General features: G+C 54.8%; 6 protein-coding genes across 6 annotated transcripts; 4 read left to right on the top strand and 2 right to left on the bottom strand.

The window, feature by feature from the left end:
* Positions 1-579: 579 nt before the first annotated feature.
* Positions 580-2,210, top strand: BBA_03628 (RNA recognition domain-containing protein; the record flags this gene model as incomplete). Its single annotated transcript, XM_008598725.1, has 4 exons — positions 580-801; positions 856-885; positions 1,655-1,893; positions 1,946-2,210. The coding sequence occupies 4 exons, from the start codon at positions 580-582 to the stop codon at positions 2,208-2,210; spliced, it is 756 nt and encodes a 251-aa protein (XP_008596947.1).
* A 2,358-nt stretch (positions 2,211-4,568) lies between these two features.
* BBA_03627 (Hsp90 associated co-chaperone) lies at positions 4,569-5,480 on the bottom strand (the record flags this gene model as incomplete). The annotated part of the gene is made up of 3 exons (XM_008598724.1): positions 4,569-4,705; positions 4,839-5,252; positions 5,453-5,480. 3 exons carry the CDS (start codon positions 5,478-5,480, stop codon positions 4,569-4,571), a joined length of 579 nt encoding a protein of 192 aa, XP_008596946.1.
* A 1,052-nt stretch (positions 5,481-6,532) lies between these two features.
* BBA_03626 (vacuolar protein-sorting-associated protein) lies at positions 6,533-7,294 on the top strand (the record flags this gene model as incomplete). The annotated part of the gene is made up of 2 exons (XM_008598723.1): positions 6,533-6,580; positions 6,647-7,294. The coding sequence occupies 2 exons, from the start codon at positions 6,533-6,535 to the stop codon at positions 7,292-7,294; spliced, it is 696 nt and encodes a 231-aa protein (XP_008596945.1).
* A 556-nt stretch (positions 7,295-7,850) lies between these two features.
* On the top strand, positions 7,851-9,416 carry BBA_03625 (uncharacterized protein; the record flags this gene model as incomplete). Its single annotated transcript, XM_008598722.1, has 1 exon — positions 7,851-9,416. The coding sequence occupies one exon, from the start codon at positions 7,851-7,853 to the stop codon at positions 9,414-9,416; it is 1,566 nt and encodes a 521-aa protein (XP_008596944.1).
* A 339-nt stretch (positions 9,417-9,755) lies between these two features.
* Positions 9,756-10,538, bottom strand: BBA_03624 (6-phosphogluconolactonase; the record flags this gene model as incomplete). Its single annotated transcript, XM_008598721.1, has 1 exon — positions 9,756-10,538. One exon carries the CDS (start codon positions 10,536-10,538, stop codon positions 9,756-9,758), a length of 783 nt encoding a protein of 260 aa, XP_008596943.1.
* Positions 10,539-13,076: 2,538 nt separating this feature from the next.
* On the top strand, positions 13,077-14,771 carry BBA_03623 (Wd tetratricopeptide repeat domain-containing protein; the record flags this gene model as incomplete). Its single annotated transcript, XM_008598720.1, has 1 exon — positions 13,077-14,771. One exon carries the CDS (start codon positions 13,077-13,079, stop codon positions 14,769-14,771), a length of 1,695 nt encoding a protein of 564 aa, XP_008596942.1.
* Positions 14,772-15,396: the final 625 nt, after the last annotated feature.

The following is a 15,396-nucleotide window of genomic DNA, read 5'->3' as shown; positions in this document are numbered from 1 at the left end:
AGTTAATTAACTTTTTTATATAAAATTGCTCTTATATTATAACTAGTATTAGGTAATGCATTCTTAGCAGACCCACCCACCAGTTGTGACGCAAGAACTAGATCCTGCACGTGACTGTCGGCCTAAACTGGTGCCTACGAGGCACCCAAAGGTTGCTTACGTGACGCACATCATTGGCTCACAAGGCTGTACAGTGGCTGTCGTGCCCAGCTCAAAGTTACTTTGGTGGCGGCCCTGCGCTGCGCCTGCTGTCGCGCCCCTTGTCTTTATCAGCGCGCGCCCGTTCTCATGCTGCTTCTTCCCTCCCTCCTTCAATCTATTTCAACCCATCATCCTCCATTCTCCCACAGTTATTCTCCTCGATCGTCACACTCTTCGCCATCGAGTATCTGAAAGGCGCATCTATTCTCTTTTTTGACCGTCGCTCTCGTGTACCCTCTCATTTCTCGCGACAGCGCATTTTTTCCCACAAACAACGTACCCTCGTTGTCAAATCCTTCCAGCAACGATCATCTATCGTCTCGCTGCACCACGCAACTGTTCATCACCGACCAAAATTATTCCTCAAAATCTATCATCATGTCTGGAAAGCTTGACAAGCCCCTCGACGACATCGTCTCGGCCCGCCGCAAGAGCGCTGGCAACCGCCGCTCCCAGCGCCGCACCGCTGGTCGCACTGCCGCTGCTCCCGCAGGGGGTGTTCACAAGGCAAAGCCTGCCCCCCGTGGTGCCGCCACCAAGGGTGTTCAAGGCAGGACCGCCGGTCCTCTAGGAGAAAGCAAGGTTATCGTCAGCAACCTGGTAGGTATCAGCAAATTCACGTACCACTCGACGCGGCCGCTAACCGTACTCTAGCCCAAGGATGTCTCGGAGCAGCAGATCAAGGTATGTCTCCGTTGAGGCTTTTCACGCCCTTCGGACTTGTTCGATCTTCCCTTTCTCGCTACGTTTGCTCCCATTACCGAAGTGCATGGGTCCACGAATCCAGCTATCGCGCCTGAGAAAATACAGTCTGGCCCTTGTCTCCTTCCCGGTTGATGCTTGCCGCCGTCGGTTGAGGTTGAGAGCATCTAGTCTTGCCATAGCCTATCTGTTTTGCCTGGTCAGCAATTTTCCAGAGGCTGCAATGACTCCCAAAGATGCGCCATTGGACTATCTCATCGGTTTTGATTTGAGAAACGCACAATTCGCATTGCATGCAGTGTTGCCGTCAATTCTTTTGATTCAGCGAGTTGAGAAACAAATGCAGTACGCCAGCCCGTGAAACGGTTCGCAAACGCAGTTGACTGCTTGCCCACTTTTCCTGCTGGGAGCACTAGGAGCATGAAAATGGTCGCCTGGGTTGGGAAAACAATGCGACGTCTCTATCAATACCTCACCTGGCTGAAAGACGCAGGCGCAGAGAATGAGAGGAACATATGGGCAAGCAGGAGGCTTCTAGCGTTGCTGCTGCTGCGATGGCATAAGTGATTCTGTGCTCGGCAACAGTCTGCGCATGACTTTGAAACTCGTTGATCATCATGACAATCGATTTTTACCGCCGAATCAACGCGTATCCATGGACAAGCTATCGAATGAAGCTCGGAATCGAATTCTGGCCGTTGAAACATATCGCTTCGCTTTCGGTTTAACTAATTACTACTGCGCCGTCTAGGAATACTTTGTCCAGTCTGTCGGCCCCATCAAGCGCGTCGAGCTCTCGTACGGGCCTAACTCTCAGAGCCGTGGTATTGCCAACGTGTTGTTCCACAAGCCTGATGGCGCTAGCAGGGCCTTCCAGAAGCTCAATGGTCTCCTCGTTGACGGTCGCCCCATCAAGATCGAGATTGTTGTCGGTGCCGCCCAGGCTGACAAGGTTATCCCTCCTGTCAAAACTCTGGCTGAGCGTGCTACGTAAGTTCTCCATCTCACACAAGAGCTTGCCCTGACTCTAACTTCATATTAGCCAGCCCAAGTCTCAGCCCAAGTCTGCTGCTGCTGGAAAGCAGAGCAACAATGCCGGCAAGGATGGTGCCAAGGGCAGAGCTGCTGGTAAGGGCCGTCGCGGCCGCAATGCTCGTCCCACCAAGAAGACGGCGACTGAGCTTGACGCCGACATGGACAACTATATGGCGGATTCTACTAGCAACAATACCACGGCCGCTGCTCCAGCCACTGGCCCAGCCGCTAACGGCGACTCTGCCATGGCGGATGAGATCAGCGTAAGTTGAGTTCTTGGCTAACGGCGAGTCACAAAGCTAACGCGATACTAGTAAATGGCGGAAATGAATTCAGATTGGGAGGAATTGTAATTTTATATACGCTCAGAAAGCCGAGAAAATACCAATACCAAGGGGGAAATCATTGTAATAGGACAAATGGGCTTGCTGAGAAGAGCGATTGGAAGAAATGAACCAGAATGTATTCATGAAATGACGTATCCCTATGGCGTGTACCATCGTGTACGAGTGCCGTGCGCGACTCATCAGCGCCCTCGACGAAGAGGTCGATATTGCCACGCCGCGACATCACTGCAGTAAAACATAGCAGCTGGACCGATCGGACTCGCTGGGACGAGAAATGGAACTCTGGGAGCTGCCATTCTGACTGGTGGATGTCCGGGAGGCGAGAGAGGGGCAGCTCGTGCTCGGGTGAAAAGTACTGCCGATGGTGATGTTGTTGGTAGAGTCGGCACTGGCGTGGAAGCGCGGCTGGCGCGGGGTCTGCGCTACTGATGTTGGTTCGGAGTACGGTTCGTCGCCGGGCCATGCAACAATGCAAGCGCCGCGCGCCACGTCCTGTGCCGCGTGAATAGAAGTATATATCTGGGCAGATGGCATGATAATGTTGCTGGTTTTGTTTTGTCTTCCATGCACTTTTTGCTCTGATTCTTCCTCGCCCTTGGCCCAAGTACTGTTGAAGGGGGGGGGGGGGGGGTTGTGCTTTGAGTTGCCGTTTGCGTTGCTGTTGGCGCTAGCCGGTAGCAAGCCACTAAGAAGCGCCGCGAAAAATGGAGAGAGTTTTGATGCGATGAGGAGGTGTAAAGTAGAAGGCAGAAAGTGTCTTCCAAGTTCAATGAGTAGCGGGAAGGTTAAAGGCCAAAAGAAAGCGTCAAAGCAAGGCACCAAAAGGGTTTTGTCTTGCCGGACGCAGCAAGGCACCAACCACACTCGAGAAGCAAGGCGGCACAGGGGGGGGTGTCAGTGGCCGGTCTGGCAGGATAGGGTTTGTGCGGCGCGGGGAAAAGGACCGTTAGGAATGAATGGCCTGCCAAAAACCGGGGACTATCGACAATATCGGAGGATGTTGCGGCACGTTGGTGGCGAGTCAGTTGAACAGCGAACGCCTGCCGTAATCTGCTGCGGCTCTAGACCGTAACGATGGCTCGGTCGGATGCCCGTGGACGAAAAAGCATAAAAAGAAAGCCTCCCAAAGAATAAGGAAAAAAGAAAGGGGATTTAGAAAAAAGGAAAAAAAAATTAACTGATTCGTTGTAAGTCTCGGGTGCCGGGGGCGATAACAATCAGATCTTGGGGATCGTTGATCTGCAGGTCTTGAACATGGGCAGAAGTTGTGTAACCGTTGGGTCTTGTTGAGGTAGTTTTTGTCTTGTGTGCGTGCGTGTTTAGTGCGGACATGTTCCGTGGTGGTAATTTTTTGATGCACACCGTTATGCCCGTCTGCGCGTGTGATTTATTATTACTACATACACGACGACACACACACACGCAGGCCGTAAAACGGGCAGCAAGGTTGCGGGGGGAGTCCAAGGCAAAGGGCAGGTGGTCAGCTGGTGGCTTGCGGCTTGCGGCTGTAGTGGCCGTCGTCGTCTCCTCATTGGCTTGTTGGTTGCCTCGCCATTTCTAGTTTTGGCAAAAATAATCAATATATATTGGTTTCGTGACGACTCTGGTCAATGGAGACCGCGCGGGGGAAGGAAGAGGGGAGGGGAGGGGGCGCGAGGACCGCTGTTTGTTAGTTAGTGATGCTGCTGCTACCAGGCTAATACAATTTGTGGCATGAAAATGAATTGCTGTCCAACCTTGGTAGACTACTCCATACAAGGCTCTCTCGTATGGCCAACCCCTGCTCCTCTTGCTTATATTGGCATGCCACAACGCTCGGGCTACGCGCCAAGATCAAGTCAATCTGCTACGTCTCTTGGGCACAGTATGGAAAGACGGGGGAAATGGTAAGGCATGGCTTTTCTACGCTGAACAACTCCTGGCGGCCTGGCTTCGCCAAGCATCACTCGTACATCAGCTGACAACTGCCAGTCACCTCTGGCTCAGGCTCCCGCAAATGGAAGGTAAGGTAGGTAGCTCCGCGTTGGGTTTGACCCTCCGCAGGATATGCGACAGTCACCATAACAGGTGTGAAAACGGGCAGGAAGTGCATTAGTCGTCAATCCGTTTACTAGGGTGCTCCCAGTAACCTGTTTTTTTTCTTCTTTTTGTTTCTGGATGTCTCTCTATCTTACCCACCCAACTCGCCAGTGTGAAACAAAACGACTCTTTTTGCAATACGAAATACACCCATTTGCTTTTCCAACCCGCGGCTGGCGACAGTCAGCATTGATACATTCGGGCTTACGCCTTGGTCGTCGGAATCTCCTCAACATCCTCGTCGTCGTCGCCACTGTCGACATCCTCAGCATCCTCACCACCGAGATCGGGCATGTCGCCGCCACCGGCCAGTTTCGAGAAGTCGATGCCGCCAAAGTCACCTGAGAAGCATCATTAGCACATGTTATATTTTGGTGGAACTGTTTGCGAGGGAATGAGAGGTCAGCCTGCCAGACGGCGCAGTTCGTGCACCTGATGCGACACAATTCACCCTCATCTCAATGTTTCACGTACCTCCCATACCAGGCATGCCGCCCATGCCGCCAAACTGGGAGAAGTCCTCCTCGGGGGCCTCGTTCTGCTCATCCTCATCAACCCACTTGTCGAAGTCGGTCTTGAGGAAATGCAGACGCTTGCTGTCCTTGAGCAGGCGAGGCCAGTACTCTTCCTTAAGCTCCTTTTTCTGCAACTTCATCTCAATGTTCTTGGCAGTGTGGTTGATCTTGCTCTCGGCGGGATCGATCTCGGCAAAGAAGTCGAGCACGACGTGGTACTTGCGTTTAAGAGTGCCCGAGGTACCCGTGAAGGAAAGCGAAGTGGGCTTGAGGTCCAGCTTGATGTCATCCTTAGGGACATCGGGGACGGAAATGGTTAGATAGATGAAGTTCTTGGCGGCGTCGGTGCTGGAGGAGCGTTGAGCCCAAAGAACTGTGTATCGTCAGCATCTGGTGTGCGGGACGGCGGAATCGCGTAGCAGATTAAATCATATATAGCTTCGAATGAGGCCAACTATGTGCGATACAAGAGCTTGACAGTATTTGCTGCATGGCGCAGAACAGGTACCGACATATGGGGGCGCGTTTCGGTAGCTTTCGCGTTGAGAGCATAGGCAAGTGAAAAAGACGTACCTTCAGGAGTGGCGGTCTCGGCAGACATGATGAGGATTTTGGTAGGAAATTTAAGTGGTTTGAGAGGCGGTGGAAAAATGCCGAAAGAGAACAAGACACGTCCGTTGAGCAATGGCTAGGCGTGCGCTTCAAAATGCGTGATCGTGGGAATATGGAGGAGGAAGAAAGCAGTTGTGATGGAGCAAGGTGGTATGAACAAGGCGGCAGTCTGCTGCGTCAAACGAGCTTTTGGTGGTGCTAGCCTCCCCTCTTGTGCTCTCTTGTGGTGCTTTGGATTTTGGCGCTGGCTGGTTGCCTTGCCCCTCTCCTTCGCCTGCCTTCAGCCCTTTTCTGGCACATTCTACGGTGGGCAGGGTCTGAATAAGAGGTACAAGCGTTACCCAGCAAACACCCTGCATTAGCCAAGTACCTTGCTAACGTCACCTCTTTGGTGGCACTTTGGCGACTTCCCCAGGCAGGTGCTCGCTGCACATATGTGGGCCGATTCAGTGCCAAAATGCATTTGTCCAGCTCCAGTATCTGCGCTGTCGCACGGGACGGCTCCCGCTGGCAATGGCTTCTGATTTGGAATGAGTGGTGACATTGTGCAGCTTGAATGTCTCAAGTAAAAAGACAAACACAAATGTTAGCTCTGAAGACTGACCCTCCCGCTCATTGTAACAGTAGCTGAAGCTCAGAGCTTTCTCTGCTCTCATGGCCCACCACTCCGAGCTCCGCTGTAGACCCTTCTGTACTCGCTTTTTTGGCGGGCAAATACAGGTTGACAGGGCAAGCCCGCTGCGCCACACATCAACAGTTGCAAGTGGGCAGGCGGCACCTGCCACAGGTGGCTTTGCTGGCCGGCTGTACGTGGCTGTGGGGTCCAACCCGATGCTCGATGCATTGTACGCACCTGAAGCTTCCGCAGGCATACCCATCTTCTAATATCGGCTGCGTCAAATACACAAGCCGCGTGGCCAGTTCTCTGTCGTCCATACGAAGCGCACAAACACACACAAACAGCTCCTTTCTCCGGGCCTGTATTGGCCGCTTCCCGCCGTCATTTGGCCCTGATTCATCGGCTTCCCCGCGCCGCTAAACATGGAGGCGCTGAGGGCCGTATTTACCAAGCCGGATCCCCAGGCGCAGGTACGCGACGAAGCGGCGGCTCTTTCATCGCTTGTGGTGTCTTGTCTGACACGCTCGTTTATCTAGGCCCGAAAATGTAATGCGCTGCTGCGCACCAACATCCGCAAGCTCGACCGAGACATCAACAGCATCAAGCAAGCCGAGGCCAAGGCGCGACAGCTCATCATCCAAGCCGACAAGCGTGGGCAGCGCGACCCTTCCCGTACTGCACAGGCAAAGAAAGAGGTCCGCATGTACGCCGTCGAGCTCATCCGCGCGCGCAAGCAGACGGCCCGCCTGCACACGGCAAAGGCGCAGCTTAGCTCAGTGCAGATGCAGGTCAGCGAGGCCTTTGCGGTGCGCAAGATCGAAGGGTCCATAAAGTCGAGTGTGGGCATTATGAAGGACGTCAACAAACTTATTAGTCTTCCTGCGCTGGCGGGCACTATGCGCGAGCTCGGCACCGAGCTCATGAAGGCCGGCATTATCGAGGAAATGGTCGAGGACGTCTTGCCTGAAGACAATGATTTGCTAGTAGAGGACGAAGCCGAGGCCGAGGTGGACAAGGTTCTCAGCCAGATTCTCAAGGACAAGAAGGAGACTACTGCGAACTTGCCGGCTGCGCCCCTACCCGATCCAGAGGTGCCCAACGCGGCAGAGGAGGTCGAGGAGGAAGAGGACCCGGAGGAGATGATGGATCAGATGCGGGACCGTCTAAATGCTCTGCGAAGCTAGATACGAAAGGGATAATATTGCATGCCATGCGAGACTGGTTATTATTGGGGCATGACAGCGGCGTTTGGCGCTTGGGATACAATTGCATTCATTGAGCCTCTTTGAAAACACACCTGTTAGACAGGTCTTGGACTACATCAATGTTCACGGACAAACTGCTTCACACAGAGCGAGTACCAGTGAAATTATTGGTCAAGTACTTTAGGCTTCTCCATCTGACTACCTACCAGGCCTACCTTGTACTGGGCCACGACAAATAAAGAGTGTAGCCGAGACCAAGCTAAGCTTATACTTGGCGAAACATTCGCAACACACGGCAAATAATTTGGATTCATGCAGTCTTATCATTGCAAAACCTTTTTGCAAAGTCCAGGCCCTGCTTCGTCAAATCCATGTACTCACACCTGCAGCTCTTGCAGTGGTGGGGGTGTGACAAGCCTTGTCCAGGGGCGCTAATCTACCTCTAGGCCGATCGTAAACAGCAACGACATCGAGGCCTCCTCCCACGTCAAACAGCTTCCTTTCACACCATCTCGTGCCGACGTCCCGCGCAGCCATGTCTTCTCTGGCTCGCACGCGGTCGCTGCGCAAGCCTGCGGGTCCCACGGCCTTACCTCCTCGCGAACGGTTCGGCGAGCTGAGCCAGCCCGACCCCAACCGCAACCTCTCGCCCAGCCGACTTCCCACGAACCCAGCCTCGCGGCCGACGACGAACTCCTCGACAACCGCCACTACCCCCGCGCGAGCCGCTAGCAATCGCCTACACAGGAAGGGTAGCGGCGCATCATCAGATGGCGCTTTTGCAGCGACGGCGCCGACGGTGCCTAAAAGGTCCGTCTCGCTGGGCAAGAAGACTGTGACGGCCGCCGCTGCCGCTCAGGGGAACAGCGCTGCGTCGCCCGCGAGAAGGGACACGCATAGATATCCGCCGCGTTCTTCGGCGACACGTCCGGCATCCATGGTTCTGAGGCCCACGTCGGCTGGCTCCACGGGCTCGGCGCCTATGGCGATCAGACGCACGACACCGACACATGCGCGTGCCAACAGCACTGCCGGGGCGGGAGCAGGATCAGCGCCGCTTGCAGCTGCATCACAGGAGCGTATGAGCCGATCTCGGCCACCGTCGCGTGATTCGACAACATCTGTTGCCGTCACACCGGCCACGCCCAAACGACGCGCCGTATCGGCCGACAAACGGCCTATGCCACCCACCACACCCAACAAGGCTACCGCCGCCGCGCCGACGCCAAGCCTGCAGCACCGTCCGGCCTTTAACACACCGCACCAGCGGTTCTCACCCGCCAAGACGAGCTCGCCCAAGCCGCCCACGGCATCGTACACGCAGCGGCCATCGTCGCCGTCCAAGCTGCCCGCCAATATTGCCGCGTCGGCAGAGACGGCCCGTCTGCAGGCCGAGCTGCTGCAGCTGCATTTCCTGCACCGCGACGCTGCCAAAGTGGAATCCCAGTGGCACGCTAGCGCCAAAACGAAGCTTGGCCTGCGCTTCCACGAGCTGCGCGATGCCCACCAAGCGCTGGCGGACCGCGAGGCCGCCGCCGCCGAGGCAGACAATCTGCAAGCCCTGCAGCGCTGGGGCGGCGCGCTCCTCGACGCCAAGATCCGATCGCTGGACACTGCCATCAGCGGCGTCTGGGCCATGAGTGAGCCCGGCGGCAAGTACGCCCGCGTGGTTCGGCGATTTGAGCGCTGGGTCGAGCGCGTCATGGACCTTGAGGAGGCGCGGGACAATGGCACCATTAGTCTTCTCGTAAGCGGCGGCGCCGCCGCCGTTGAGGACGCGCTCTTCGTGCCGGAGCTCGACCTGGCGTGGGCGGACGACTGCGAGAGCATGGCACGCAAGCTCGAGGATTGGCGGGACCAGCTCGAGGGCGCAGGCTTGGAGAACCAGAACGACAGTGCCAAGGCGACTATGGCGAGTCTCGGGCGCATGCTCGACGGCGCAAGAAGCCTTGTCGGGGACATGCTGGCGGAGCTGTCCGCCATGGAGGAGATTCGGCAGGCGGCGCTAGCGCGCGAGGAGGATTGGATCGAAGCCATGAATAAGGACGATGACGAGAGCGATATACCCCTACGAGCCGGCGCAGTTTGGCGGGCTTTTTAAACTTGAGAGCGTCTTAGAAGAGGGAGGAACGGCTTATTCGTTAGCATACTCATACACACGCGGCACTGTTCTCGCATCAGCCGTTGTATGACCGGCGTCATGGCATCACAAAACACTTTCCTCGTTCTTACATGAAACCATAATTTCTCTTTCTTACTAACCAAGATGTGACGGAATTTATATCATTAACTTCTCAATTTGTAATTGCCGCTACCTGCGTAGATTCTCCATAATGTCTTCTCAATCACCTCTTTCATGCGTCAGATCATGCACGAAACTCATTCTTGATAAATCCGCTTTTCTCTTTTATTGCCTTTATATGTTTTATGCTCCGTGTCCTCACAGGAACGAGCGGCGGGGGAAGCCGACGCCCTCGACGGCCGGCTCGTCGACGAACCAGCTGCAGCGGTCTCCGGCACCCTCGTTGACGAGCGTGCAGGGCAGGCCGTCTGCGGTGTCAAAGATTTGCTTCATGATTTCCTTTTTGCCGGCGCCGGTTGCGACAAAGGCGACGCGTACGGCATGGGTGACGACGGGCAGGGTCAGTGTGATGCGCTTGGGCGGAGGTTTGGGCGAGTCGGAGATGGAGGCGACCCAGGCGCTCGTCTCACGGAGGAGGGCGTGGTTGGGGAAGAGGGAGCAAGTGTGGCCGTCGGGCCCGCAGCCGAGCAGGACGAGGTCAAAGATGGGGAGGCGGACCGAGTCGCGCGAGGCAAACGACGCGACGAGGGTCTGCTCGTAGGCGTCGGCGAGCTCCTGAACGTCGTCAAGATGGGTGGCGTCGATGGGGTGAACCGCGGGCTGCTGGTCGGCAGGGAGCTTGTCGAGGAGCTCCGTCTTGAGTAGGGCGTAGTTGGAGTCGGCATGGTCGAGCGGCACGGCGCGCTCGTCAGCGAAAAAGATCTCCCACCGGGTGAAATCGAGCTTATCGTTGGATCCCGTCGAGGGCGTGAGGAGGGCGGCGGCGAGTGTCTTGGGGAGTGAGCCGCCCGAGACGGCCACCTTGAAGCTATCGTGGCGCGCAAACCCGGCGTTTTGGCTCTGGATAACGTACTGCCGGAGGGCCGGAGCGAGCGTGTCGACGCCAGAGAAGGCGTACAGGTTGGGTTGCGTCTTGGGCATTGTGTGACTAGGCTTTTATGATGATGAGCTGCAGATCAGCTTGAAGATGTAGTCGATCGGATCTAGGGGAGATGATTGATTGATGCGTCGTCGTCGGCAAAAGTCAGGGAATTTTCGTTTTCTGCAGTTGGAGTTGGAGACTGGCGGGGTTGAGGGGCATGCAAGCGGTTTTTTTCTCCTCAGAGTGCACAGCTGCGTCATTGTTACAGCCCTGTTAACCAGCGCGGGGCGGACCCAGTGGTAGCGTCATACAGATAGCAGCCCAACAGTGCGTGGGATGGCCACGTTGAAATTTGCATGTGCTTGGAGCTATTGATTCTTTTTAAGTAGACTGCAGACTGCGGTGTCGCTGAAGATACCGTATTTGTGATTGGCGGTATTTTTATCGTGCCGCCGTGTGCGGCTCTACAGCCACTGACTCCTGAAAAAAATGCATTGTAGATGCGAAAAGCATACTCGGCAGACAAAGCTTATATTGTGTCTAAACTGACGGGGACAGTGGTCTTTCATTCGATCTGACGAACTGTTCCGAGACAGATTCTTCAAAGTTATTCGCAACGACCGCAGTGTATGATTGTTGTTGTGAATTCTACGATTGTGCTTGTGTGGTCCTTGTAATTTCAAAGTCAGTTTGGAGGGCAAACCGAAACTACAGCACTTGACCGTGATCTTCAAATCGATGCTGGCTTGGATGGCCGCGATTTTCTGAGGTTCTGAAGTAAGTTAGTTGTCGTAACTCCAGCAATCCACGTGTCCGGCCGGGAGCTGATCAAACTGGCCTCTGGTGGACTCGAGTTGTCGAGCTAAGTTTTTTTAGTGTCGGGAAGTGGCACGGGAAAAACGAATATGGCCGAGACCAAGCGCAAAACGCTCCTTCAAGCCCTATCACAGGCCGCAAACGTCTAGTACAGTCTGGGTCTTGGCTCACAGTGGCAATGCTCCGCAATGAATGGGTGTTCGTTCGGCCCAGTCGGAAGAGTTCTTTCAGCAACGGAGCTGACGTAAAATTGCATCAGGAAATAGCAATCTTGTCCCAGGGGAATGGTACTTGTTTCAAAAGCCCGTGCCTGGTTCCAGTGTTTGTCTGGGTAGGTCGGTCGGCTAGGCTGATCATGGCCCGCGGCAGCGACCATGGACGCAGCGAAACCTTGTTCACCTGAACAGACTGCATGATGTTGCTAGTGTGCGACTCTAGGGGTCAGGATCCGCAAGCAAAGTTTTTGAGAGGGAGACGGATGGCGCGCATGATATGCATGATGTGCATGATGTGCATGATATGCATGATGGGACGGCACTTGGAGAACGAAGGTATCGAGGAATGCGGAGGTGCACTGTCGACTGCAGAGAACGGCGCTTTGAAAGGAGTAAAAAATTGCCAGAGGGTCGATAAGCAATGAGCAATCAACCGTATGCTACGGATTAGAATGTCAACAGTTGTCAATAAGCAATTAGCAAGCAATCCGTGATGGATGATGTGTGATTGGTTCGATGGCTGACTTGGGCACTGTTGTCTGTGCCAGTCAGCTTGCCAGCGCCAACTGCCAAATGCCAGCCAGTGTTTAAGATAGGTGGGCAGGGTGGAACCGAAGTGCATTTCAGCGTGGACAATTTGGGTTGACAAAGCCAAGTATGAACGCTGAATGGACGATGAAATGGCTCGAGAGTGGCGCTACAGCAGTGGCGCTGCAACAGTGGCGCACCAAAGTGGCGCACCAGAGTGGCACTTCAGGGTCCTTTTTCGCGGAGCAGCCAGCGCTTTCCAGCCAGATTATTCCAGGGCCTTGTGGAAACTTCTCACTGGTTTTCAGGGGCTCTTACTGGCTGCCCACGACCCTTGCCGCACAGCTTCGTTAGGCAGCGGGGCGGGGTCGGCGGGCTCCCACGAGTGGACTTGGCGGCCTTGTCTTTCTGTGGCGCTGCCTCTCGGCAAGCCTCCAACTGGCCTCGTCCTTCTGATTTCTTCCACTGCGCCCAGTTTGGTAATTTTCCTTGCAGCAGCCAGCTGCCACTTGCCAGTTGCCTCTCTCATCTGATTCTGCCCACATTTCCCTTACAGAAAATTTTGTACCACCCCAAGCGTTCCGGCTTCCTTTGCAACTGTGCATCGCGACATTTCTTCTTTCTTGCAGTTGTTTACTGGAGAGGTGGCTTTGGCCATTCTACTTCTCAAATCCCCCTCCTCTGCCTGATTTTACACTGGCCTTGTCGCACCCATTTACACATCCCAAGCACGACTCATCTTTTCATCCCACCTCCGCCGCGGGGCAGCACAGGTCACAGCTCCTCTACTAGGATAGAGCCGCAGCAACCATCAACAGCCCGACCTAGACCAGCGACGGCAGTTTCATCAGACAATATTTCACATTGCATTCGATCTTTTGCCTTATTCAATATATTCAATCTCTTCGCCTTAATCATTTCTTCGGAATTTTTCCCCTGCAGACCCGACCCCAAGGAGTCGTTAGGCATCTGGCGATACTCCGGCCTGCCAAACTAACGATTCAGACGTATAACTTCGCCACATATCCGCTCAAAAAAATGTCAGACATAGATATCCAAGAGCAGCTGCTCGATCGCAGACTCCAGCTTACAGAAGGTCTCGCAAGCCTCCCCTACGACCTCGTCTTGTACATAGAACGAGCCCTCGTCTACGCAGACCTTGGCTACCCCGACCTTGCGGCTGGCGATGCATACCGCGCACTGCTGCTGACTGATGAGGTCCTGACCGACGGCTTTGAATACCATGAGCAGGCTCTGGCAGCTCTGCGCATGCGGCTACCGCCTCCGATGCCCGATGTACTCTCGTATGGCAAGCTCGCCGATGAGTGGTCGCCTTCTCTCGGCGTCGAGCCGCAAGACGAAGAGGAAACCGTGCATGCGCTGGCTCGCTTGTGCTCAATCCGCGCCTATCAGATACTTTCCCTTAGCCTGCTCCTCTGCGGATGTCTCAAATCGGCATTCACCTTTTGCGAGCGAGGCCTGGCCGCCAGCCCAGGCAATCAGGAGCTCCTCAATACCAAGAGCCACATTCAGACAGTCGCCCGCCGACGGCTGCGTCGCGACACATTTGAAGTCAGCGATTTGCCCGACTCGGGCTTGGTGCGCCGGGAGGTGTATCCGTGGAACGACCACGAACCCGACCGTTTCGATCAAGAGTCACTGGATTCCCTCAACGCCGACCTCAAGAAAATGGCACCCAAGTGCGCGATCAAAGTCGCCACACTGCCCGTTTTGCTAGAAACTGCAAGCAGCAGCACCGACTCTCTCGAAATTATACCCACCTGCAAGCAGCTGGGCGTATTCGCCGAGGAGGATATTGAGCCAGGCGAGGCGGTCTTGCGCGAGTACACCCTGCTCACGGCTAATAACAGGCTCAAGGACTCGGCCTGCGACGCATGCAGCTGCGATCTGCCACCCATCGGCAGCGAGCAAGAGCCGGTTCAGTGCGATGAATGCTACGATACCGTCTTTTGCAGCCAGTACTGCCACGATGAAGCCCAGGAACGATATCACCCATCCGTATGCGAAAAGGATGTCGACGCCATCGCCAAAGACGCCGACAAGTTCGAGGCTGACGACACACTCTACCTGCTTCTGCTCGCGCGCGTCCTTGCAATTGCCGCACACCAAGAACTTCACCCCCTCGATGTCCGCGAGGTGAAGTTTATCTGGGGCGACTTTGTACCCAGCCGCACCAACGACATTGACGTGTCTCCGTCAGCCGGCCCGCCGCCCGAGTGGACGCTGCCATTCTCTTTCAAATACAACATTGAAACGCCACTGCACCTTCTTGAAAAGATGGACATTGACATTTACGCCTCGCTCGCCGACTACGATCTATGGGTCCTCAACACGCTGTACGCCAAGTTTCGTGGCACCGCCTCGGCCCGCAAGAGCTCGCGCGACGGCCGTCCCGACGTTGCCGCTGTCCACCCCTACTGGTGCCTCGCCAACCACGACTGTGACCCCAACGTCACCTGGGAATGGGGCGGCCGCATGGTGCTCCGCGCCAAGACGGAGCGCAAGGTTGGCGGCCGGCCCGGCGGCATTCGCAAGGGCGACGAGATTCTCAACCACTACTGCGATATCGACCTGCCCGTGCGTCAGCGCCGCGAGTGGGCGCGGGGCAGCCTTGGCGGCTGGTGCATGTGCCAGCGCTGCAGGACCGAGTCTGCCGAAGCCGTCGTGGACAAGGAGGACAAGGAGGATGTTGGCCACAAGGAAATTTTGTGACAGATGGAGAGGTGCCTGTGTTTGAGAGAGCGCTGGCGTCTTTCCTTTTCCTGCCCTTGCTCTCTGGATATACCACGATACATGGATGATAATAGCAATGCAGACGCCGTCCTGCGATATACGTGCGAGACGCAGATCATCCATGAATACATAGCTGTCAACATGACGCACCCGATCTCGAAAACAATTCGAACAGAAGATACACGCATCTGCTGGTGGCTTAGCACCACTTTACCATATCTATACCTACAAAATAATACAATATCAACAAAATTATGAAATCAAAACTTTTATATCTAATTATCGTGCAAAATGTGCTTCTTTGGCATCTTGACTACACAGACACGACGGTGGTTATGAGGTAAACTCTTTTATTGTTGTTCTTGTATCTGGTGATTGCACACTATAATATTGTAAAAGGTACGTCTAAGCTGCTAGATCTTCTTCTCGACAAGAACAAAGCCGAAAAGGATAGTAAAGATACTTTTCATGCATCTTTATAACAAAGGCAGAAAAGAAGAAGGAAATAAAGACGGGAAAAAAGGTCGGCACATTCGCTTGCATGTAGAAAACGATCCTTGCATGAACCCATGGCAGAAGAAGAGAGAAAAAAAAAAAAGACCGC

This window comes from Beauveria bassiana (assembly GCF_000280675.1).
Source record: "Beauveria bassiana ARSEF 2860 unplaced genomic scaffold BBA_S00007, whole genome shotgun sequence".
Classification (NCBI taxonomy): Eukaryota; Fungi; Ascomycota; class Sordariomycetes; order Hypocreales; family Cordycipitaceae; genus Beauveria; species Beauveria bassiana.
The sequence above is the reverse complement of the archived record's forward strand: the minus strand, read 5'-3'. Positions and strand labels throughout refer to the sequence as shown.